Source organism: Diceros bicornis, chromosome 4 (assembly GCF_020826845.1).
Source record: "Diceros bicornis minor isolate mBicDic1 chromosome 4, mDicBic1.mat.cur, whole genome shotgun sequence".
In the NCBI taxonomy this organism is placed as follows: domain Eukaryota; kingdom Metazoa; phylum Chordata; class Mammalia; order Perissodactyla; family Rhinocerotidae; genus Diceros; species Diceros bicornis.
In genome coordinates, this window is record NC_080743.1 from 45,287,142 (window position 1) to 45,313,051 (window position 25,910).

The 25,910-nt window shown below is 49.1% G+C and overlaps 2 protein-coding genes across 5 annotated transcripts in view; one reads left to right on the forward strand and one right to left on the reverse strand.

The window, feature by feature from the left end:
* Positions 1-25,910, reverse strand: part of ST7L (suppression of tumorigenicity 7 like) — a 175,204-nt gene that overhangs the window by 76,222 nt on the left and 73,072 nt on the right. Inside the window, exons 15-16 of one of the 3 annotated variants that reach the window (XM_058538794.1) lie at positions 7,402-7,445; positions 6,222-6,327 (exon numbers count right to left, since the gene is read on the reverse strand). The exons of 1 other annotated variant lie outside the window; for it this stretch is intronic. In XM_058538794.1, the coding sequence (XP_058394777.1) occupies positions 7,437-7,445 (9 nt within the window). In that variant the 3' untranslated portion in view covers positions 6,222-6,327; positions 7,402-7,436. Of the gene's footprint in view, positions 1-6,221; positions 6,328-7,401; positions 7,446-15,392; positions 15,591-25,910 lie in introns of those variants that run through there. One more of the 3 variants, XM_058538796.1, reaches the window with a different exon arrangement.
* Positions 5,493-25,742, forward strand: WNT2B (Wnt family member 2B). Of its 2 annotated transcripts, XM_058538806.1 has the most exons (6): positions 5,493-5,923; positions 7,989-8,081; positions 11,690-11,910; positions 12,943-13,220; positions 13,930-14,194; positions 17,714-25,742. In XM_058538806.1, the coding sequence occupies exons 1-6, from the start codon at positions 5,736-5,738 to the stop codon at positions 17,941-17,943; spliced, it is 1,275 nt and encodes a 424-aa protein (XP_058394789.1). In that variant the 5' UTR covers positions 5,493-5,735; the 3' UTR covers positions 17,944-25,742. The 2 variants fall into 2 exon arrangements, with proteins under 2 accessions (XP_058394789.1, XP_058394790.1); XM_058538807.1 differs by lacking the exon at positions 7,989-8,081 and having other exon boundaries at positions 5,498-5,923.

The following is a 25,910-nucleotide window of genomic DNA, read 5'->3' on the forward strand; positions in this document are numbered from 1 at the left end:
GGTGAAGGAGCGAGGAGTCCTCCTTTTGGGGCCCACTGGCTGACAGTATCAGAGACTCCTTCTCACTGGGATCCAAAGGATGCTGGAGTCCTAACTTCAGGGTCAAATTTAAGGAGCAGAGAAGCAGAGGCCTCAGACAGCAGGGTGGGCTGTGCTACAAGAAACAAGAGAGAGATAAAGATAAAAAGACGCCTCCAAAGAGGGAACTAGATCTCCACCCTACTTGTTTTACCAGTGAGGAAACCGAGGCCAGGAGTTGGAAAGTGACTTACAGAGTCATGCAAATCGTGCATGACTGAGCTGGGAAAAAAAACTCAAGCTTTCTGATTTCTTTCAGTCCAGTGCACTTTGTACTGTGTTTCAGGAACTGCAGAGGAAGGTGTGAGGCAGAGGACAAGAGAGAGACAGAGAGAAAAAGAAACAAAATTACACACTGTGAACAATATAGAGAGGAACACAGACAGACAGACAGATACACACACAGAAAGAGAGATTGAGACTGAGAAAGCCACAGAGAGTCAGAAAAGACATGGAGAGAGAGATGGGGAGAGTGAAAGAAGAATGAGAGAGAGAGAGTCATACAGATGCACACAGAGAGAGAAAGAGGGAGAGAGAGAAATCCACAGCAAGAGACAAGGAGTGAAAGAGACTGACAGAGAGACAGAGATTTAGACAGAGGAGGATAGGCAGGCAGACAAACACACAGAGAGATGAAGACAGAGAGTCAAACAGATAGAGAGGAATACACACAGAATGACAGAAATATGAGCCAGAGAGAGACAGACGCAGAAAAGAGACATGACAAGAGCAAGAGGCAGAGTGGGAGGGAGGCAGATAGTGGGCCCTGCAAATTTTTGTCCATTGGAAGCAAATCGTGTTTCCAGATCATTCTGGGGCCCAGGACAGGTGGTGGGGAAAGAGAGAAAGGTCAATGCTTAGCTTATTTGATACAGGCAAATAATATGATTGGGAGAGGCTGGGGGCAGAGTGGGAACCACCCTCCCTTGGGGTTAGGCTGGTCAGTGACCACCCAGGATCCCAGCAGCACGCCCACTGGCCTCACACAGAACCTGGGCCACCCGCCCAGGATGGCTGTCAGCCCGCTCGCTTACCGCCTGGCTCCAGTCTGATTACAGCCAAAGTGCTAAAAGGCTCCAGACCCCCCTGCCCCGCCCCCATGGTCCCGCCTACCCTCCTCCTTCCCCATCTCCCTTAGCTCCCTTTTCCTTTCTCCGGGCCCCCCTGGGGAGCAGTCTACCCCCCCTGTTTGGCCACTGGCTGGGAGGAAGGAGGTCCCTGTCTATAGCCCTGCCCCACCAAGTCCTCTTCCCTGGTTTGGGGCTGGATGCTCCTTCCTTCCAAAGCCCTCTTGGCCTGGCCTCTTTGAGACACGTTCCATGCCTCGCCCAGGAGCTCATAAATACCAAGAAGAGGCCAGTCGGACTGTGTACAAAGCATAGATCCCCCCCCACCCCGCTCTTAAAAGCCCCTGGGTTCTTACCAAGTTCTCTTCTCTTCCCTAGACACCTGCATGGGGTGGTTGGGGAGCGAGACAGAGGGAGGGGGGCACTAGGGTCCTGTGTGAACCTGGCCCCATTTCAAATGAGACTTGCCTCGGTTTGCAAAGAAATCTCAGGAAAGGCGTCTCAGGGCCCCTTGTGCAAGCAGCAGGCTCAGGAATTCCTTGACTCCCATCCAAACCTCCCCCCAGCCCCTTCTCGGCCTTTCTCTCTGCTTGTTACCATCCATACCAACTCCCACCCACTGGGAAAGAGAGAAGGTCATCGCCAAAGGGGCCTAGGGAAGTGGGGGCCTCCTAGGGGGTAGACCCGGGTGGAGTAAAAGCTGTTTACCCACACCCGAGCTCCCCTTAGCTCATCTCCACTCCCATCCAAGGGCCAGTAAAAATTTAAAATCATTCAGCCACACACAGCTGAGACCAGAGTGAAAGAAGATGAATCTTAACTCTAAGTGGCCCCATGGGGAAGCAGAGCATGAGGTGAGATATCAAGGGTCAGAGGGGACCCTTCCCCTTTGGGCACCCACTTTTGAGAGGGCAGGAGGCTGCAGTGCCACCTTGAGGAAGAAGGATGACCTGGCTCTCCTGGCTGGGTAGAAGCTGTCCTGCTGGAGGCCCCAGGGAATCTAGAGGCCTTGGGGGCAGAGGGGGTCTGGGATTCTTTCTCAGGTCTCTGCTGACACAGCTCACTATATCTGCAGCATGCAGCCTTGAACAGCAGAGCCTAGTGTGCCACCCCTCAGCTGGCTTTATTGTATTTGCATGAAAATGCCTTGGGAGTAAGACCCTTTCACTCTTCCTGTGTTGTTTAGGATGCCCTGGCAAGTGCTGGGCACACAGCAGGTGCTCAGTAAGTACTGACCTGACTCCATGCAGCGCCCTCCAGATGAGAACTTGGCTCCCAAACCAGTGGCTCCTCCCCTGGCTCCCAGTATGGTGGAGTGGGGCTGAGGCATGGGAAGGAGGAGCGGGTCAGGGCTAGCCTGAGCCTCTGGCCTTGACCCTCTGCCTGGCAGCCCCACAACAGGCCCTTGCGTGAGGAGCTGAGCTCTCCAGTAGCGTCTCGGACCTTGAGACTGGAAGTTTATTTTGAGATTTGAAGCTCCAAAGTGGCAGATCCCAGAAAGCCTCTTCTCTGGCTCCGTATTTGTTCTCTAGTTAAGTGGTTGAGTGCAGCTCTTGCAGTCAGCTGGCTCCTGCAGCCTGGGGTTCCTCCTGGGGAGCCGAGGGCTCAGAAGACACAGGAAGAAGAAAAGGAAGGAGCAAAACCCCATCCTGGGCTGTCCACTCTAGGCCAGAGGTAGCCTGTAAGCATTGGGGAGAAGTCTTGTCCCCTCACCCACTTCCCTCCCTCTTGGAGCTGCTGATGTTTCTGGGGGCCCCCTCAACTCAGCAACATGCTTTCATAGTTGAGTATCTATATTGTGCCAAGACACGGTCCCACTTGACTATGAAGACAGCTGAAGCCAAAGAAGGGGCCTCATAAGTGAGTCTGGGGCCCATGTGGGCGAGTCCACCCAAGGTTAGGGCTGATGTGATCATCTTCAGCTCCCCACCCCACAACCTCAGGCCCATATGTAGAAAGAAACACAAGGCCAGAGTCACACCCAGGCCTAAGGACACAGAGGAGTCTGGGAGAGGCTGTCAGAGCTTGCAGACCGCTGCCCAGCATCAGGGTGGAGCTGGGCTGGGAGGAGGAGAAAGAGTGGTCTAAGGAAAGGGGACCGGCCAGGAATGAGCCTGGGCCCACTCCTCTCTCACCTGCCCCTCTCAGGGAAGCTCAGCATTGAGTCCGCTTCTTTTTAAGGAAATAGAGCCTCCCAGACTGTGAGAAGGGGAAGGGAAGGATCAGCTGGGTGGCAGAGAGGAATATGACCAGCATGATCTCTGTATTCAACCCTCTCCCACTCCCATCCAACTCCAGTCCAGCCCTCACTTTCCGCTTCCCCGCAAGGGTAGGCATCTTCTCCCCTGCATGACCAGGACCGCCCCTTTCACCTATCTCAACTCCTCTCCTCCTCCCTAGCTCACTCTGCTCCAGCTGGCTGGCCCCCTTGTTAGCCTCAGCACACCAGCCCATTGATCTTAAGGTCTCTGTTCTGGCTGTTCCCTCTGCTTGGGATGCTCTTCACCAAGAATCTGCCTGGCTTGTTCCCTCACCTCCTTCAAATCTTTATTTGAATGTCGTCTTAAGGAGGCCTACTCTGATCATCCTAGTTACAACTATTTTTTCCTGCTGTACTTAGCAGTTTCTAATTTGTTTTACTTATGATGTTTACTGTTTGTCTGTCTTCTCCCAACAGAAAGTAAACTCCATGAGGGCAGAAATTGTTTTGTTTTGCTTTGTTCACTGATGTCTTTCTTGGCTAGCACAGTCTGGCACATGAAGGGAATAAATAAATATTCGTTGAAGTGATGACAACATTCTGCCCCCTGCCACAGAAAGCGATGTAAAGGAGAGGCGGGGAGAGGGTAGAAAGGTCCCTCTGAGCCCTGACCCCCATCTCTGCCTCGGGGACGTCTGCAGCCTCTCTGCAGCCAGCTGCGCCCTGTCCACTCACACTCGGTGTCTCTAACACCGCCCCCCCACCCTTCCCCACCTCCTCAGCCCCCAACCAAGAACTGACAGTGAGTCAGGGGGTGAAGGGAGTGGGCAGTTTCTAGTGCGTTTACACCAGGGTTTTATAGATAAATCACAAAGAGAGGCACGAAAGACACCTGGGAATGAGGAACTAGGCAGGAGAAACTGAGGCTGGAGAAGAGGTTGGGGCCAGACCCCAGACGAACTCTCGAAGGTGGAAGAACCAGGGTTTTAAAACGAATTTTTACTTCTCAGTAAGGGGCACTCTGCCCCCAGAGGCTCTACCTGCCAACCTGGGAAGTGTAGGGGGACAAGAGGGGAGTCACTTTCAGTAGTCAGTACCTCCCTACCCCTTCGCGCTTTACCTCGCCCCCGGGCGGTGTGTGGGGGTGGGTTGCGGGGGGTGGTGAGGGAGCCGTGGGGAGGAGGAAGGGTGGAAAAACGAAGGAGAGAAATGGCTCCGGGGCTTCCACTCGCTCAGCAGGACCCCCACCCTGGCCTCTGGTTCGGGAAAGCCGCCCAGCTGTTTCTGATTCTTTCATACTCGCAGCCCCGCCCGAGGGGGGGCGCGAGGCACCGGGGAAGCCAGGAGCGACTAAACTCTGCTGAGCCCGGGCGGTAAAAGGCTGGGAATCCGCGTCCGGTCCGCAGGTGTGCCCCCTCCGCTTCGGCCATCGATTTCGGGTCCACAGGCCAGAGGAAAGCATCGGGGCCGGGCAGGCGGGCGGGAGCCATGTCTAAACGTTGCTGGGGCGGGGGGTGCGGTGGGCAGTGGGTCGGAGGAACCAGGGGCAACGAGCCCTAGATGAAAGAAGCCCGTACCTGAAGCCGGCTGCCCACGGCGCCGGCAGCGTTGAAAACGGAGTTAAGATTCTCCCGCAATTTCCCGTAGCAGCGATTCTACCCATTTCACAGAAGCGCAAGAAAGGACAGAGGACCCGAGGAAATGAGTGCGTCCTCTGTGGCTCTGCTCCAGTGTCACTGTAGGTTAGAGGACAGGGGGAAGTGTCTTGCAGACCCCCTCACTCCGCGCTCCTGGCCATCACCACGGAAGTTGGGTTGCCGACTGAAGGGCGCTAGGACCCGGTGGCGCGGCGTCGGCAGGGACTGGGCGCTGAAGGGCGCCGCTGCGCCCCGTCGCATCTCGCCAGAGCAGGTGGGGGCGCGGCGCGGTGCTGCGCCGGAGGGCCGAGGGGCGGAGGCGGCCGCCACACCTAGGGCGCCCGGGAGCGCCCGGGTCTGGCGCGGGCGGAACCGCCCTGAGGGCCGCGCGTGTCCCCGGCCTCGGCCCCGCCCCGCGCCGTCCAATGAGAGCCCGCGGCCAGAGGGGCTGTCCGCACACTCTGCCCGTAGCCCCACTCCGCGCCGCCAACCCCCTGACACCGCACCCCGCGCCGGGGCACCGCGCCCCAGACCCCGAGCTCGGCGCGCCGTCGTCGGCTTCCGGACACCGCTCCCTGCGCCCCTCTCCGGGACCCTGCGCCCCGGTTCCTGGACTCCAGGTGCCCCTAGATCCCCAGCCGCCGGCGAGCCCTATGGCCCCCCAAGGGGGTGAAGTAGGAGCAGCCTGAGTACCCCCAGCCGGTGCCCCGTCCACGCCCCTCCGGGCCGCGCGGCGGGTGTCTTCGGGGAGCTATGCTGAGGCCGAGTGGTGCGGAGGAAGCCGCGCAGCTCCCCCCTCGGCGCGCCCGCGCCCCTGTCCCCGCGCCCGCGCCCAGACCCGCGGCCCCCGACGGCTCTCGGGCTTTGCCCCGCCTAAGTCTTGCCTGCCTTCTGCTGCTGCTGCTGCTGACTCTGCCGGCCCGCGTAGACACATCCTGGTGGTAAGTGTGGCTCTCAGGGTTGGTAGGGTTAGGCGCTGGGTCGGAGAGGCAGGAGGGCCCCGGAGGCAATGTACAGCTCCCGGCACCGGCTGCCCAGCAGACCAGGTTGTCGCTTCGACGGAGTTAGAGACGATCTGGGCAGGATTGTCACTGAAGATGCGGAGTGGCTAGGGTGGGGGTAGGGGGCGCCGCGCCTTCCCCGCCGGGTGAGGTGGGCGCTGGGTATTTGGAGCAAGGATGCCCGGTGGTTGAAACTTCCCAGACCCCCATATGCTGTGCTCCCTCTATTTCAGCTCAATCCTCTTAGGGCAAAAGCTACCTTCCGAGTTTCTCTCAGGGTGGAGTTAGGGAACCAATCACCCATCTGGGGCCTTCAGTGGCCGTCCAACAGGACCCCCGATCCCCTAAGGTGTGGAGAAAGGGACAGCTGGCAAGGGCAGACAAGGCTCTCGCCAGTCTACCCGGCCCGGTAATGCAGTAAGGCTTTGGTTAGTCAGCAGCACCCAGCGCAAGGTTTAGAAATGGAACCCAGGCAAAAACTACCCCCATTAACTCTCACAATTAAAACAAACAAAACACTTGGGTTTGCATAATTTAGGCATTTGTCTTCAGCCTCAGTTTTCAAGATGTCACTTCAAACCTTGATATGTCCCTCCCTTCTTCCTCCTTTTTCTTCCCCAGATGACCCCATCTCTCCCCTCTAAGAACTAGAGGTTTCTGGAGTCCCAAAGTATTGAGACCCTTTCCTCAGACTTCTTGCAGGCCTTAGACTCCAGACACTTCATAAGAGGGCAGATGAGGCAAAAGGCATTAAAAATCCACTGGATATCTGTTCTTTTCTGAATCCCCCCTCCCCTCAAGCCTTGGATGGCACTTATCTTTTTCTCTCAGGAGAAAGAGCTGCTCTCCCCCACCCCCACCTTCTGGGGGGCAGGGCAGCTGGAGAGTTGGACTGAGAAAAAAACTCAGTCTTCTCATCTTTCCTTTCACCCCCCCAATCAAACTGGCCTCTTGGACTGGGCAATTACCCCTCTCAACTCATGCAGCGACCCCCTTCCTTTCCTTACTCTGCTCCCCACCTCCTCACCCCCACCCCCACCACCAAGTGTGCTCACTTCCCCCCTTGCACCCTGTGCCTTTTCTTCTCTTGACTTGGAATCTTGGCTGGAAGGGTGAGGGGTAGCTGGCTGAGGGGCCAGCAAGCTTGGGCTGCAGATTCCTATCATTTCAAGATGCGTTTCTCTCCATATCCCACCCCCCACCCCCACCTCGTTTTCCTGTTTCAGAAAAATCTCTCTTTTGGATCTTTTTTATCTCTCCAGTGTTGGGCAAGGCAAGGAGGGGGGTTCTGGATGGGGAAGCAGGGAGGCCCATATCTTACATCTGGCTTGAAACATTCCTTTAGAAAGGGAAAGGGAAGAAGGGGGACAAGGAGAAAAGCCTTTCAAAGTTCAGAGTAAGATCAAAGCCACCTTTACCTTCAAGGGCTCAGTTTGGTTGGGGACTTGCATCTTCAGTGGCCCTGTAGAAAGAGGATGAAGTGACCACTGCACATCCTTATCCATCTCTGATGGCAATTTGCTTTTAGGGGCTCTTGATTGCTTCTTACCAGTTCAGGAGGTAGTCTTGGGGACCACTTGGTGTTTAGGTGAGGAAGTGTCACTCTGGTAATTTCAGCATCCTGGTAGACCCAACTGGGGTTCTTCCTAGTCCCCATTTTGTCCCCTTGATTACTCCTTCCTTTTCCTTTTTCCCTCTACCTCTCTCCCCCAACGTGGTTCATATTAAAGATTTTGGAAAAACTCCTGGGTGGAAGATCTAGTGAGGGAAGCAGGCAGGCGGGTATACAGAGGGATTCAGCAGTCCCTGTGAAATGGAGAAAGGCAGCAACAGGACCAGGGATGGGGAGTGAGTGCAGAAGTGATCTCAATCTCCTTGCCTCACACCTGTCATAGCGGCAGCCACCAGGTGCCTGCCTCAGTGGTCATCACTTCTGAGATAAAGTGGAAAGCTGCTTTCTAAAGGCAAGTCAGGCCCCCAAGGTGATTATCTCTCTTTCCCTTAGGAAAAAACCCAGCAAGATTGATATTCTGTACAACCCCTGGAAAAGATGCCTGTTGACTTCTGTGTGTGTCCATGTTCCACTGTGGAGCAGAAGGTCATCACTATCACCAGCTAACAGTGTCATCTTCCTCACAGCCCTTCCCCTTACTCTCCAAACACGCATTCCCTCTCCCTACCTTTAACTGGAGAAGGAAATGGATGGCCTCTTTGTAACATATGACAAACAGAACAAGAAAGAGGGGGCTCCTTGCTTGTGCTTCCCTGTTCCATTTTGCATTCTGCAGGGGGTTGGATGTAGAGAATCACAAGATGCATGGATTCACAAAGGGAGAGGAACAGAGTGGTATCATAATATTAGCATTATTGTTCCCAACTACAGCTGCCATTTAATGAGCTCTTACTCAGCTCCAGACACTGTGGCTAAGCACTTATGAGCATCATCTTCTTCAATCCCCAAAATAATCCAGTGAGGTAGATACTATTATTATCCCCATTTTATGCATGAAGAAAGAGAGCAATAGGAGGGGAGTAGTAAGAAACTCAAATTCACACCACTTTTGGAGCCACATTGGTCTACTCCTGGTTAAGCATTGTGTGGCTCGCTCGCCCTTGGAATGAAAATGAGCTTGGACCTCGGAGTAAGATGTCCTTGGTTTACCCAGTTCTCCTCTGACTAGCTCTGATGGACAGAGCTGGGTATTATCACTTAATCTCCCTCAACTTCAGTTTCTTCACCTGTAAAATGGAAATCTCTCTTTTTCTCATAGGATTTTTGTGTAGAAAAATGTTTTGTGAACTGTAAAGTACCATATAAATGATGTTGTATTAAGAGATCAAGGGAGGGTAGTAGTTTTATCCCTGAGTTCAAAGCCCTGGATGGGCTGGGCTGAATCATGTACTAGGGGCTGTAAAAGAAAGGGGCCAAATAAAGAGGATCCCTGGCCTCATTAAAAAAAAAAAAAACGAACATAAAACATCTGCAAATAGGCTGGCAACGTCAACAGGAGTAAAGCTGTAACTTAAATGAAGTTTGTGGCTGGCTAGGAGGAGAAGGGAATTGGGGGTAAATCAGAGCAATTAGGTGTTTTATTCAACAAATAGTTATTAACTACCTACTATGTGCCAGACACTGTTCTAGGTACTGGGGATATTAAAGTGAAGGAAACAGACAAAATTCCCTGCCTTCGTGGAGCAGTGCATCGGAATCACCTGGGGATGTTAGTAAAATGTAGATTCTGATTCAGTAGGCCTGGGATGGGGCCTGAGACTCTGCATTTCTAACAGATCCCCAGGTGCTGCCGATACTGTGGTTCTGGGGACCACACTTTCAGCAGCAAGGGGCTAGAGTAGGGTATGAGTCACTTTGTCAAAGGAAGGGATGTGAATGGGTCAAAAGTAGGTGAAGAGAACATTCTGGGGCAGGAAGCTGGGAATGAAGTGAAAACTTCTGGAGGGGAAAACAGAGCTGGAGAGGCAGGGGCATCTCACGCCCTCTACCAGTCCATGAGCTGGAGATGCTTTAAACATCTTTGTGCCTCTCACAGCTCAGTTCAGTGCTTGGCACATGGTAGACATTTTGCAGGCATGTGTTGAATTGAGGGGGGATGGACCAGGTGCAGGCTCAGTTTTATTGGAGGCCCCTAAATTGACTACAAGGGGCTGACCACTGGTCAGCAGGCAAGCACCCTGCTCTGCAGAATCTTGAAGCAGTTATTTAGTGTGGTAGTAGAGAAAATTATCCTTCTGTCTTAGATACTGAACAGATGTTCCCACGCTCAGTGAGGATGTAACAAGAAGGACCGATGTGGGCTGCAGCAGAGTGGATTTAAGTCAGACCACAGGAAGGACTTTTTGCCAGAGTTTGGCCTGCTCCACTCCAGACTGTCTCATGAGGGCTGGATTACTGGTCTCCCATTCCCATCCAACCCCCCTCTTCCCAAGCCCCAGTTAAAAAAACAAACACCCATTGCCTAAAGCAGTACTCAAGGCTGAACTGGGGAAGCAGAACGGTGGTGAGACAGGGACAAGCTCCAACTCCAACGGTCTTGATTCCCCAAACAAAGCACCGCGGCAGTGGGTGTAACTCCAGGCTGTGCGTCAAGCAGCCCTTTCCGGCCTGGCCCAGCCCAGGGTGTTTATTTTGTTTATTCCTGGAAGCTGTTGCCCTGATAGACAGTGCTGGGGACGCTGATTCCATGGGATTTGTTAGTGGCGGGCCAGCCCTCTCATCCCTCCCCCGGGACAGATGGGCCCCATCAGCCCTGCTGAGTTCCAGAAGAGGCAAGCATAGCCCTCCTTGTTTGTTTGAGTTGGTGTCACCAGTAGTGATCCAGTCTGTGGGTGAGGGCCGAGTGTGAAAATTCAGGGCGATGGGGGAGCCGTGGGGGACATAGAGCCAGGGGCAGTCCAGCTTTTCCCCTCTCCCCACTGACCACCCCCCCTTCTCCTCACCCACTTCTAGACCCATTTTGGGGCCTTTCCCAAACCACAGCCTCATTCACAGCCCAAACCAAATCTTTTCTGTCTATAGCAGCAACTGCCCTCCTCGGCCCCCACCTGTACAGAAAAAGGGAGAGAAGGTGTCCCTTTGAAATATTAGGACAGGAAAACAGAGAATTCCCAGCGAATCAAGGAAGGTACTGGGTGTTGGAGAGCTAGAAAGGGAGTGAGAAGTGGGTGAAGGGGTCAGATCTCATTTGGGGGCTTTGTGGGGAGAAAGGTGGTGATGCATGCCTGTCTTCTCTCTGAAGTGTTCTTCCTGAGGCTTGTAGTGGAGTCCAGGACTAAGAGTGTTTGAATGAAGAGAAAATATTGCCTTGAAAAATTTGAGAATGACTCTAGCAACCCACCTATCTTTTAGTAGGCCACCTCAATTGCTCTTATAATTGTTCATATTGGGCAGCTTGGGGACTGGAATATGGAGCGTGTCACCCTGTTGCTTTATCTTGGCCTTTGGCTACCCACTGCAAACAGCCTTCTGCCCATGCAGGTCCATAAAGGACATCATGCCCTATAGGTTGGGGAAGATGATCTTGAAAGACTCATTAGTTAAGAAAGCCCCTGGAAATAAAGGGGCCTGGAAATAAACGGTATGGGGAGGAGAGGTGAGGGTGGGGTCTTCCTCCCCAGACCTCAGAATTGGGAGTGAGGATTTTTAGCTACATGGATCTGACTAGAGCTGTAAACATTACTCAAAACTCCCCACTATGTCTCTTCCCACTGGCCCCTCCCTGTCTCCATCCTTCTTTCCCTAAACCATGTCTTCATGGACCAGCCATGCAGGATGTGCCTCTTATATGCAGTGTAAGAGTGTTGTCTCAGATTCTCGTTTTGTTAGTTTATTTTTCCATGAGGCTCTTAATGTTTATTAAATAAACAGGCAATGGGTTTGTGTGACATGCCCACAGTTTCTGTGTATGTGACACATGCCTGGCCTGTGTTCTGGGAGTGTATGTCACTTTGGTGTTTGGCTGGGGAACTGGTGATGGAGGGAGACCATTTAATTAGTCTCTCTGCAACTGCGTAACTATTTCTCCAGAGCTTGTGGGGAACGGTTCTACCCATGGGCCTCAGGGAATGTGGATTGGGGGAAGGGGAAGGAACCTCTCCAAGGTCTGAGTGCCAAACCTTTCCCCTCCTTATTCCCCTCCTGATGCAGAAAAAGGGCCAGGATACTCTGACAGGGCCATCTCCACCTTGCAGGTACATCGGGGCACTGGGGGCCCGAGTGATCTGTGACAATATCCCTGGTCTGGTGAGCCGGCAGCGGCAGCTGTGCCAGCGTTACCCAGACATCATGCGCTCAGTGGGCGAGGGGGCCCGAGAATGGATCCGAGAGTGTCAGCACCAGTTCCGCCACCACCGCTGGAACTGCACCACGCTGGACCGGGACCACACTGTCTTTGGCCGTGTCATGCTCAGAAGTAGGGGCCTCTTCCACCCTGCCCCAGCTCCTTCTCTTTCTATGCTTGGGGTGGTGAGTGGTAGGGTAGGCATGATCCCCTTTCCCCTCTCCTACACACTCTTCATAATCAGAGAAACAATTATGAGCAGAGCCCAGGATACAGTTGGGAGCAGACCCTCAGTACCTTAGATATGTAGGCAGAGGCCCCTCTAATCCCCAGTGTTCTGGGATGATGGGACAAAGGAACAGCATTTCCTAGTACCTCCATTTTCTTCCTCTCTTTCTCTTCCCTCCCCAATCCCCAGCCTGCGGGTTTCCATGCACTGTAAGGCTGAGGACTAGGAATGGCTGCTCTGTTCTTACCAACAGCATCACTACCCTCACCCCAACACTCCCAACACTCCAGTAATGGGAGCAAGGAATAAACAGAAAGGTGATATGTAAATATTTGGAGAGTCAGCAGCTTGGCCCCAGCTCAGCAAAAAAGCTAAGCAGAGCTAGACAGTAAACTAGGAGAAAGGGAATGAGATGGGCATCTGGAGGTGTCAGGGGGACAGGAGTGATGATTCATCAATCCCTGAGAGCAGAGAGGGAAGGAAGCAGGCAGGAGAAAGTAGCATGTCTCTCCAAACAGGCTGACCCCTGGGCTGGGGTCTCCGATGTAGGGGAACTGTCCAGCAGAGTGGGCCTGAAAAGGCCTAGAATGTGGACTAAGGCAAGCTTAGCTGAGCCAGTGTTGGCGCTTAGTGGGAGGGGATGATTCACTGTGAAACTTTTCAATGGATGGACCCAGGGAGTTTGGAAGGAAGCAAGAGTACAGGTCAGCCCAAGAGGTCAGATGTACAAAGAAGTAGATAGAGAGTACTGAGGGCTGAGGGGAAATGTCAGATACTCTTGGAAGGGAAGGACATCTTGAATAAAGGGAGCAGGGGTTGCTCTGGGAAGGAAAAGGAGAAGAGAGGAGGTTTCAGAGTCAGAGGTTGTGTGGGCTGAAGAAGGGGACAGGCATGGGCCCCCTTCCTGAAACACTCTTTCACCTTTCTCTCTCTAGGTAGCCGGGAGGCAGCATTTGTATATGCCATCTCGTCAGCAGGGGTGGTCCACGCTATCACTCGTGCCTGTAGCCAGGGTGAACTAAGTGTGTGCAGCTGTGACCCCTACACCCGTGGCCGACACCATGACCAACGTGGGGACTTTGACTGGGGTGGCTGTAGTGACAACATCCACTATGGTGTTCGCTTTGCCAAGGCCTTTGTGGATGCCAAGGAGAAGAGGCTTAAGGATGCTCGGGCCCTTATGAACTTACATAACAACCGCTGTGGTCGCACGGTTAGTACTCACGTCTGTGTACGTACATTCATATTTGCTGGGGGTGACCAGTACATGTGATCATGAACCAAATGTGAAGGTGGAAGTGCTGAAGGCTTGTGGATGAATTCCAAAAGTCTCAACCCCCTGGACAGGAGCAGTAAATGCAAGGGAGCTTGGGAATGTCTAGGTTCATCCAGGTGCATAAAGAGTCTTCACATAGGTGGCAAGTAGGGAAATGTGGAGAAAAGAGGGGAAATAACTTTTTAAGAAGGAAAAGAACCACCTCCATCAGGACTGAGGAGGATAAGAACTTGTTATAGTCAGTTCACTGGCATTTGAGCACCTCCTATGTGCCTAGTACTGTGCTGGAAAATGACATGCTACAAAAATAGAAGGCATGGTACCTTAAACTCTAAAACACATGAAAACTAGAGGATGTGCCAGCATACTGTAATCATGAACAGAATCCTGTGGCTCTAAAGTTCAAATGGGCCATCATGAAAACAAAAGCACTGTTGGTCCAGGAAGGTTTCCTGGAAGAAGAGTTTCTTGAATTTGATCAAGAAGAATGGGTGGGATCTGATGGAGGAGAGAACAACCAATGGCTCCACTAGCCAGCCAGGGCCTGGTCCAGCAGACCTCAGAGCACTCATGTTTTTAGTCCTAGGGATGACTAAAAAGTGCCTTGACTGGCTGCCTCTCCCTTACCTGCCTCCCCATCTCCCAGGCTGTGCGGCGGTTTCTGAAGCTGGAGTGTAAGTGCCATGGCGTGAGTGGCTCCTGTACTCTGCGCACCTGCTGGCGTGCACTCTCAGACTTCCGCCGCACAGGTGATTACCTGCGGCGACGTTATGATGGGGCTGTGCAGGTGACAGCCACTCAGGATGGCGCCAACTTCACAGCAGCCCGCCAAGGCTATCGTCGTGCCACCCGGACTGACCTTGTCTACTTTGACAACTCCCCAGACTACTGTGTCTTGGACAAGGCTGCAGGTGAGTAAGGAAAGCAGGAAAGGTAGGGATATGGAGCCCCAGTTCTTAGTGCAGGCACCCCTGGTTGATCACGGTCTTTTCAGCCTCAGGATTTAGGGAAGGGGTTGCTGTGGGAGGAGTCAGTCTCCTCCCGACAGGAAAACCTTGTAATGAGATGGCTGATTTATGCCTCAATCTGCCAGGCCCAATGCTGCCCAAGCAGAAAGGCAAGGTCACTCAGCTACTTGAGGCCTGAGGTCATCTATCACTCCTGTATGTATCCCCAGCATCTGGGATCTGCGTAGGTACTACTCAGTGAATGTTTAAATGAGTCACCCATTTTCAGTACAACACAATGTCTGGGCTACACAGAAGCATAAGATGCAGCCCCAAGTCTTCAGCACTTTACAATCTAGCTACAAAAATGAGATGTAACAAGTAGACAATGCAACTGTAAAAGAGAGATGACTAGAGAAATCAAGAACAGTTTATTTGAAATTGTGGAATTTAAGCTGTTTCTTGAAGTGTGGGGATTATCTGGATAGCCAGAGAGAACAGGCAGATATTCTCTACACACAAGCAGAGTGTTGATGGGAAAGCACATGATCTGTTCCAGGAACAGACAGCAGATTACAGACAGCAGATTAATCTGACTGAGTGAAGGTTTTTTTTTGTTTGTTTGTTTTTCATTTTTTTGGTGAGGAAGATCAACCCTGAGCTAACATCTGCCAATCCTCCTCTTTTTGCTGAGGAAGACTGGCCCTGGGCTAACATCCATGCCCATCTTCCTCCTCTTTATATAGGACGCCGCCACAGTATATCTTGTCAAGCGGTGCGTCAGTGCGCGCCCGGGATCCGAACCGGCGAACCCTGGGCTGCCAGAGCACACACACTTAACCGCTTGTGCCACCAGGCCGGCCCCAAGAGTGAAGGTTTTGAGTAAGGGAGATTAAAGGTAGAAAGATAGGTTGGGACTAGACCGTGAATGACTGAAAGGCTTTATCCAGCATGCTGCCATTGAAAATTCTAAAGTGGAGTTGGGGAAGCAAGGAAAGAGGCAGTCTCTACCAAAGGCTAACCATTGGCAGAAAGCAGCAAATCGTTGTTTTTCTATCTATTACAGATATTTGTGGTGGAATTCTTGGGGATGCTGGCAGGTGATATGGTATTCTCCCAAAAGAGTGGAAATTACCAGCTTGGCTTGTATTTCAGGTTCAGATAGGTTAAACTAGGAACAACATGCAATGCAACAGAACTGCTCTTCTCCTGGTTACTGTTGTGGGCTCCCAGGCTCTTCTATGCAGACTCAGCAATCAGGACTTGAGGGAGGTGGAGCCAAAAACCTCAGCTGTCTTTGGTAGTGTTTGTTTTCACCCATCACTGTCGTTCCTGGAGAGTCAAGTGGCTCAGAGCAAAACTGGGCACAGAAACAGGGTGGAGCTCCACCCAAGTAACAGAAAAAGTAGTTTCTGTACTTTGAAGGGTGCTAGGAGAGAAAAGGTTAAGAGAGCCCTTCTGATTCTCCTAGTGATTTCCTGCCACTAGGAATGTTTTCTTCCCATGTGGTATAATTCAGAGGGCTACTCTCCAAATGCCTGGAAATAATTCCATAACATGCAAAATGTAAGCCTATGCTACCATACCTAAAATGTACCTTTGGGGAAGGATCTTTGGAGTTAGGAGGGAGGATGAGTCATATGTGTGTTGGTTTTTCTCAGAGGCATAAATTAGGTCTCATAAAATCCAAAGTGGGGCCTGGAATTCAAAGTTGTCCCAGAAGGGAGTATGGAGCCAGGAATTCCCTCCAACGCAGTACCGTCCAGTTGAACTTTGTGATGATAGAAATGTTCTACATCTGTGCTCTCCAATACGGTAGCCACTTAGCCACATGAGATTATTGAGTATTTGAAATACATCTAGTGTCACCAAGAAACTAAGTTTTAAATTTTATTTAATTTTAATTAATTTAAATATAAATGACCACATGTGGCTAGTGGCTACCACACTGGACAGCTCAGCTCCAGAGTGTAGAAGAGTCTTTTGGTGCTCAAGAGAAGGACTTAAGACCAGCCCTTGGAGTTAGGAAAATAACATATATAGTAGACCTAGTCAGCCCACACTCTTAGAGCAGTGGTCTCCTAATATTTTGGATTATATACTCCTATCATTAAAAAAAATTTGAGCATGTACCTCCAATATATGTCTATTTACTTAATAAATTATATCTATGTTCCATTGTACTAATATGTATATTATAAAACATACATATGAAATAGATATTTTAAATTGATGAGATAAAAAATATAGAAGTTCTAGCATTTTCTTCCCATATCCCAGGAATGTGGAGACTACTGCTATAGAAATCAGTTAATGTATTCCCCCTTCTGCAACCCCCTGGGCTAGTCACTTTCCCATCTCTGGAAAAGGGTTGGAGTAGATACTCTCTTAGGATCCATCCCACCCAAAATTCTATGATTTTATGATCTGTTGGCAGAATCTCTTTTGCTAAAATCAGTCAGAATGAGGTCCTGAGCGTTCTCTAAGCAAGGGGATAACATGATCACTACCCTTCAAGAGTTCCCACTGTAAAGGATAAGACAATGGGATATTCCTTAGGAATTCCTTAGGGGTATGCCTCCAGCCAGTCATGCTAATCAGTTCACCTCAGCTGAACAGAGATTACAGATATAACAATCCACTGAGTTAGATGCTATTATTATGCCTCTTTTCATATGAGAAAACTAAAGCCCAAAGAGATTAACTAATTTGCTAAATTACACAGCTAAGAAGTGGCAGAACTGGGATTTAAACATAGACAATCTGACGTCAGGTCCATGTTTTTAGTGGCCATGTTATACTACTTCCCTGTATTGTACAACTTAATAAAATACAAACTAAGTACCAAAAGACTAACAAATGGTAGTAGGATCAGAGTTGCGGCAAGACTTCTTGGAAAGGATAAATTATAGGCTGTTTTTTTTTAAACTTTTTATTATGGAAAATTTCAAACATAAATAGAGAGCCTTCACCCAGTTTTAACAATTATGAACATTTTAAGGCTAGGGTTTATGTGCCGGCCCCGTGGCTTAGCAGTTAAGTGCGTGCGCTCTGCTACTGGTGGCCCAGGTTCGGATCCCGGGCACGCACCGACGCACCGCTTCTCCGCCCATGCTGAGGCCACGTCCCACATACAGCAACTAGAAGGATGTGCAGCTATGACCTACAACTATCTACTGGGGCTTTGGGGGAAAAATAAATAAACAAACAAACAAACAAAAAGCTAGGGTTTGAAGGGGATATGGAGATGTCTGTTGGCAGGGAGGGCACTGCAGGTGAAGTCAATGGTCTTTGGGGAGGCTTGATGGTGAGAAGAAACAAGTCTGGTGCAGAGGGCAGGGAGGAGATGATCATTTTGGCTAGTGGGTATATTTTTAGGACAAGGGATTCTTATGGTTTCCTCATGAGGATGTGGGTAAGGGAACCCAGAGCAGCTGAAGTAAAAGGTAACTTGGTTCTTTCTCTCTCTCTTCCCCAACCCAGGTTCCCTAGGCACTGCAGGCCGCGTTTGCAGCAAGACATCTAAAGGGACAGACGGTTGTGAAATCATGTGTTGTGGCCGAGGATACGACACAACTCGAGTCACCCGTGTCACCCAGTGTGAGTGCAAATTCCACTGGTGCTGTGCTGTGCGGTGCAAGGAGTGCAGAAACACTGTGGACGTCCATACTTGCAAGGCCCCCAAGAAGGCAGAGTGGCTGGACCAGACCTGAACATATAGATACCTGACTCATCCCTCCACTTCAAATCTCCTGACTCAAAAGCACAAGATCTTTGCATGCACACCTTCCTCCACCCTCAACCCTGGGCTGCTAGAGCTTCTATTTAAGCACTTGGAAAGTGATCCAGAGGGACTCTCGTGTCCTGGCTGGTTCCTTAGCCCTGGGAAGGAGCTGACAGGGGATGTAAGAAACTGAGCGGCTCCCTGACATCCCCCTCTGGAGGTTAGAAGGGAGAGTGGAAGAGGTAGGGGTCTTCAGAGTGATATGAGTTGCACTAAAGCATGGTCAACGCTCATTTTTCCTTTCCCTTGCACTGGCTTCCTGACACTTCTTGTCTGTGCAAGAGGAAGGGTACTTGGAGAGAGCTTCTTCTTGTTCTTACTTGGTTGAGGGTAGATGGGACAGAGATGAAACCATATATCTCTTCCCTGGGTCAGTTTGAGCAGACTGCCTGGTACCCCAAAAGAAAGTCTCAGACTACAACATTCTTTCATTATCCAGAGCCTGGGATTGCTAGACAAGAGTTAGCTATAGTGGACAAGGTTCCATTCACATGTTCATATGTTTATAAACTGCTGTGTTTTGTAGGGGAAAAAATTATATAACTATATAAACATACATTCTCTTCCAATCTTTCTCCTTTTCAACTTTTATCAGACAGCACTGCCATTTTTGCTTACTTGCTACCTGTTCAAACTGAGTGGCATGCAATGGTTCCCATGTCTAACCGATCATTAGAATACCCTGGAACACTCCTGAGAAAGAATAATTTAGTAAGTCTGCCTAGGCCTTGGGATTTTATTTTTTTAAACTTTCCACACATTATTTTGGTGGTCAGCCAGGTTTGGGAAACACTGAGTAAAAGATATGCGACTCATGGAAGGTGGGAGAGGGTAGTAGGCCTGATCTCAAGGGCCCACATGAGGCCTCAGTATATATAGGTAGGTAGGGATCGCGGGATTTGGCAATTTTTAGGAGAGGATCCTAGCCTCTGAAGCTGGGAGCGGGAGTCAGTGTCTACAAAGGGAAGGAGAGCTGGGGCTTGGGGCCAAAGTGGTAAATAGCTTAGAAGGCAGCCTTTCCCCATTTATTCAACAAATCTTTATTTAGTGACTCTCCAAGTCCTGGTGATTATTATTGTTCACTCACATTTGGCTTAAATAAGGGAGTTCCTTCAATGCTACTAGCCACTGTCTAATTGAGCTTGCAGTAGTGTAGTCTCCAGAGATAGCAGGCTTTGTAAATTAGAGGGTAGAACATGGAGTCCCCAAAACTGTGATGTCCTATTTTTATGTGACTTGGACAGTGGTCATCTCTTGCCTGTTGATATTTTAAAGGAGCAGAGTGGTATAGAAATTTGCAGTTATGACAGACCTGGGTTAAAATCACAGCTATGCCACTTAACTGTTTTTGATATTTTGAGCAAGATACCCAAATTCTCTGAGCCTCTATCTTCTAATCTGTAAAATGAGGGTATGAACCTATTTCAGATACTGAGTTTTAATTATGCCCCAAACTCCAGCCAACAGACACTACTACCAAAGCCCCTGGTCTGGTCCATCATGACTTCTCTTGGAACCTTTAATTCAGGACTATAAAGTATTGATAGCAGGCTGTAGATTAAGGGGCCTACACAAGGAATTCTGAATATAGTGCTCCCCCCTCCTTTCCCAAGTTCCTCTCCAACATCCCTTGAGGTCCTCACATGTTTGTGGGGCAGCTTCACTCTGCACAGGCAGCAGAAGGATGGGGGAGCCATAGCTCTGGGCCATGGGGGCAGATTTATTTGGATGATAGGACTAATATTTGTGTAACCTGCGGAGACCTGTGTGGGAGAGTTTAGGGTGGTTTTTCTTTTGGTGAGGGGGTTTGCTCCGGTTTCACATCCATTAACACAAAACATGAGCTAGTCAGGGCCCTTGTGGTCTGCGGTGAGGGGATTCCTGTGGAGAAATGGGACTGAGTGAGTCAGGCCAAGGGAATGTCTTCCTTGCAGAGTGGAGTCAACTGGATAACTGATGAGCCAATGGTGGGATTAGGGAGAGGGAAATGGGAGGGAAAGAAAAGAGTTTCTGACAGCTTGAGCTGGATTAAGAGGAGGAAAGCTCTAGGGTAGTGGGAAGGTAAGGGGGTCATAGTCAGTCTGAACTCAGAAGAGAGTTGAATGAATTTACAACAGGGTGCTATCTTGTATGCTGGGCCACTGGAAAGAGCCTCAGGTCCCTGTTAGCTTCTGCTCTCACAAGAACATCCAAGTTACCACATAAATGATAGCATAGGCCTTCCATGGGAAATCAACCTGAGTGAAATCTACCTGTGCTGTTATCTATTTTTTGGGTTCTCACCCTGTGGAAGGAAGTGGGCCTCTTCTGGCATGTCATATTTTACCCTGGGTTCCAGATTCTAGTTTAAAAAGACCCAAGTTTTGCAATTTCCTGTAAATGTAACGTTAAGAGAAGAGCAAGCTGTCCAGAGAGTGAGAGGTTTGAAAAGTGAGGTGGATAGCGAGAGAGAAAAGGTCCATGTAAGCCCCACTACAGAGACTATCTGGCCCCAAGAAGGAATGATGGCCAAGCAATTAATTTTTCCTCTTATTCCTTAGCTTGCCTCTGCGTTCCGATTGCCTTTAGACAACTGGCACCCATTCTGCACTATACAAACAGAAACTAATTTATTTGGAATAAGCAGCAAAGTGAGAACTTTATTTGGTGCAGTCAGGGCTCCATTTAGTTCTGCTGCTACTCACTGCTGCTAATCTCTCCCTCCCATCCCTCCCTATTCAATAGAGGTCTGTCCCTCAGATCAGCAGTCTCTTAGCCTTTCTCTCCTCTCTTCCTCTCCTTCCTTTTGGTCCTCATTTCTTTTAACTTTTAATTATTTAGGTATAATGCATGGCAGAAAGTGCTATTTGGATACAAAGTTAACTTAAAAAACATTATCTCTATCCTTTAAGGATCTTAAGAGTCTTTTAGAGAGGGCACATGACTGAAGTACCTCAGCTGCACAGCCTGTAGCCAGTTTCTTTTATGTAAAAGAATGCCAGCCTTAACCTAGCCCTGCAGTTAAGAGCCAACTTGTATTATTGCTAGCCTTGAATAACAGCACTAATCCATACTCGTCCTTAGAGTGATGCTGGAAAAATGAAATCAGGGACTTCAGATTATTTAAGAATCAAACATTGCGTGGCCCTGAGGGTCTGTTTGCAAAAAGCCTTGTAGGTCTGACTTATGACCACTCACTGTCTCATTTCTCTTCTTCCCTGTTGCAGAGAGTAATTTCTTCTCCTTTCTCTCACCTCTCTTAGCAAGATATCAACCACTAAGTCCTCTGCCAAATTCTCAGACCCACTCAGCACACTGGTTTCTACATCGCTTAATATAAGAGAGATAATCAAGATTTTTTTCCTCAACCTTTCTGAGGTTTTATTTAAATACCCCCGGTGGTCATAGGGCAGAAGCCCAAGGGAGGACAACAGGGAGAGTATGTTTCTCATCCCTGGGAGGCAGTCAGCCTAGCTCCTGCAGCCAAATTACAGCACCAGAGAACAATGTGATGCATTCCTGGGCAGGTCGGTGGGACCCTGGGCGCCTGGGCCTTGTGGAGAGAGGTGCCAGACACAGAGCTCTCCGTAAGCAATCCTGCAGAGCCGCCCCCTGGGTGCAGAAATGAAATACGGGAGAGCTTCACATTACACAGAGACCTGTAGCTCACACCTGGTTATTGATGGCCTTGGTGGAGGCCTCTGCCCCCATCCTCCACTTGGGAACTGCCTGCTACTACGGGGGTTGGGCATCTTTGAGGCAATGTTAGAAAATAAGAAAGAGATGTTTCCTTTCCCCTCTTTGCCCTCCCCGTCAGCCTGCACACAACCTTAAGGATACACATGCACGAGGTGCTCATATACGGACATACACATAGCTTCTCTCAGGCTGCATAAGCGTTCTAGTCATTCTCCCTCTCCCCAACAAAAAAAAAAGCAACTAGATTTCAATCAAATCCTTTAAAAATCATACCAACAGGTTCAGTTATAACCAAGGAATATTAAAAAGTTATATTATCAACATGTAGGCAGCTGTTTGATTTGGGGATTGGTACTCCCCTGGAAGGTGGCAAGGGAAGATGCAGAAAGGGCATGGAGATAAGAGGTCAATAGTGGACAGTTACCACCCAGGTAAAGTGGCTGACACAACAGAACTTCTGGCTGGTTCACACTGGAGATAGTGTGATTCGTGCCCTATGTGCTATGGATGATGGGGCAGTCGCTGACGACTGCATGACATAATTACTAAGCCTGCTGCTCAGGACTTGTTTTTAACTCTTATTAGGTTAGAAAACAGGATAGCTTTGGGTTCCAAAGATGATCTCCGCAAGAGAAAGGCTCTGGAGGGGAGCAAGCAGTGGCTTTACTGTAAATATTTCACAGTGACTGCACTGAACTGAACTTTCCTAGAAGCTGTTATTCTCTTTGGATGATTGGCAGGTTTCAGGCAGTATCCAGTGGGTATCAGTAATATGCCTGTCCCTGACCCCAAAGGTCAATGGGATAGAAGAGAAGGAGAGTTTATAAGCATATTTTTCCACTTCCCATTCATGGCTTAAATGATCTCTGAGCCATCTTTGTGGCTATTCCTCATTTACTTAAGATGTTTTAGTCATCCTGGATTTGAGAAAGCAAGGTAAGCATTCTCCCCTTAGCCCCCTAACTCTGAACTATCCTGGCTTAAAATTTGCCTTTGCTCACTTCCATTCTGCCTATGAGTCTATGGATGGAGCAGCTGGACATGGGAGTTCTCTTTCTTTGACCAAAAGAAGCTGAAATCTGGTGACTACTTCAACACTACCAGCCCCTGTAAGCAGGCCTGACCAAACAGGAAGGCTAAGCTGAGTGACAAAAAAGGAAGACAGTTTAATCCACAGCTGTCCATCCTATTTGATAACTTTCAAGGTGGGACTTCCCCAAGAATAAGGGTGATGTTCATAAAAAGCTTTTTCATGTACAAAATGCTTTAGCACATATGTAATTCGCACACTAATTCTGTGAGGTAGGAGTTATTCTCATTGTACAGGTGCTGTTCAGAGAGGCTCAGTGATTTGTCCAGGGTCACATGGATACTGAGTGGCTCATCCAGAACTCAAACCCAGCCTTCTGACTTCAAATCCTGTGTGCTCTCGTCAAAGACTGAAGATGCCTAGGGCTGGAGGTGCCAGCATGCCAGCACCGTCAGAACAGAAACTGACACAAAATATTTTAGGAGATTTTATCTGAGCAGACAAAAGGAACAGTCTAGGCTTTCCCTGACCTCATCAATGAATCTTTTTGCCATTTCTGCCACTATTACCACCACCACCAAATAATCACTATACTAAGTAGTCTACATTTAATCAACTCTGGCTCCTAGTTCTTTCTATTCCTTTTTCTTCTTCTTCAGATTAACACTTAAAAATTTGTTTGAATTTTATCTAGTTCTTTTAAAGTGATGCTAAATGTATAGACAGAGTAGAAGTAGTCATGGGAAGTCATGAGAGGACATTATTAAGACTTTGGGCTTTTAAAATAAGTATTATAATCTCTTTTGAGACTTTACTCTTTTTAAAAATGCTGTCAACCCCTGAGCCAGGCAAGTAAGAACAGGGAATGAGAGTGCTAAAAAACCATCCTATCCCAGGCCAGATGCCTACTCACAGCCTAGTAAAGGTCCTGGGACCTCTACCTGAGACAAGCAATTTATCTACACCAAGGCAAGGAGTATCTACCCTGCAGAGAAAGCCTTGCAAGAAGAGGCAGACAACAGATTTTCACTTGATCACAAACTTTTGCTGTTCTCAACCCCTCCTCCCCACCTCATTCACAATCTGGACTTCTGTTTAGGTCCAAGACAGTGAAACAAAGCAGCTCCAAGAGATGATGTGTGCAAGGGGAACCCTTCCCTGCTCAATCCTGGAATGCATTCCATTAGAGACAGCATAAGCCCTCACATACCCTATCTATCCCACTCCTGCACCCCAACTGTGAAGGCAGAAGGGAAAACGGCAGGAACACAGTGTTCATCAATCATAGACCTAGGATGCTACAGCTCCCTAACCTGGGCCCCCACTTGAGCTAAGGGAAGAACACCTCATGAAAACAGTCTACCTATAGTCAGTATTTCTTCCAGAGTAAACCTTACTCTTTGGTCCATCCATCTTGGCTCACTGTTCTCCCTGCTTCCCACCCCCACTGCCTCCGCATGTGGGCTCAGAAGTCATCATCTAAAGAATTCCATTGCTCACCTCCTGCATAGCAGCACAGCCCCATGAGGCCGCACACCAGATGGAGGGGATAAAAGTACGAGGTCATGGCTTCTAGCAAGAGGCTTTTTCTTAAACTAACCCTGACTCCTGGAAAAGAGGCAGAGCAGGAGAGTGTCGGGTGAGTTGCTGACGACAGCAGCTTCATAGGTCTTGTGTAAAAAGGAAGGAAAAAGCGAACTTCGCTTTCAGTGGAAATTTCCCTACTCCCATCTCCAGACCCTCTACTGGTCTCACATCTACTTCTTGAAGGTGTCCAAGTAGAATGCAGGAATTGTCAAACCAAAGAGTTAAATCCTTCCCAACTGTAGGGATCTAGTCAGCAGGCTGCCACACACACACACATGCTGAGGTGGAGGCTAAACCCTAAACACATGCCCTGTTTCTCCAGGAATGTAACTATGAAGTAAAAGGAAAAGGTATGGAAAGTGGACTAGAACTCAGGGAAAAATGAAAAGGTTGTCAGTAGGCCTTCAAAATGTTTGTGTATAATAAACAAAGACAAGGGGATGGAGGAGGAACATCATTCCTAGAATCACTATGCTTGTTGGGCGACAATGTACAGAAGCAACAATTACAAAACAACAAAACAGTTTAAGTAACAGACTGAGAAACAAGTGTCAGAATCAGGGAATCAGGTGAATGTGTTGAATCAGGCTTTCTACAGGAGATGACTTCTGAGTAGAGTTTTAAAAGATAAAGTATGGACTGGTTGAGGGCAGTCAGAGGAAGGCATTCTAAATAGAAGGAAACCAGTACGTGCTGAAAGTTAGAAGCAAGAGTATGCAAGCAATATATAAGGAATTTCAAACAAGTACATATTATATACACAGGAGAATACAAAGAAATTAGAATGCTGAGATCAGGGCTTAAATAACGTGAGGTGATTGCATGTGCCTAGACTGTCAAATGGTTCAGAGTCCCCTACAGAACCACACAGCATCTTGATCTGTCAGTAAACACCAGAGCACCTATGGGGAAAGCACATGGATGAGTCCATTTGTTACAGATACAGGGACTAAAAGAGAGCTACACTGTAAAGCCCAACTATGTAAGTGCTAAGTAACCTTAACTACAGCTCCGTATCATTTGAGATTCTGGGCTAAATAAAAGATATCAAATATCCCATCTAGAACTGTGATGCATTAATGTAGGCTTACAGGCCCAGACACTGGCATAAATCAAGCCAAACTCTTAAGAAATTAGAATATAAAAAAGGAATAATTTAAAATAGAAAATCCATGTTTCTTTCCCTCACTCCCAACCTTAAAACTTGACTGGTCTCCTGTATCCCGTTTGGCATAGGGGACTTTTTTGGCTAGCAGATTCATCATATCTGAGGCCGTAGTGAAGAGGAGGAGAGTTATGAAAGAGCTTTAGGGACTGCAAAACCAGTTCACTAATAAGTAAGGAGATAGTTCTTGTGCACTCCAGGCTGCTAGAGCAGCACCAAAGATAAGAGACAAATTCCGATTTCATGACTTCCAATTAGGACTCTGGCTTCTGGCATTTGTTGAAGGTAAAAACAGAGCTATTTATCGGGCTTCTGTCATACCTCCTAACTGAACTTCCCTAACCCATGAGGACAAAACCACCTGTTCCCCCACAGCAATTTCCTGGTGCCACTTTCAGAAACAGAATATTGGAATATATATATATATATGTATATA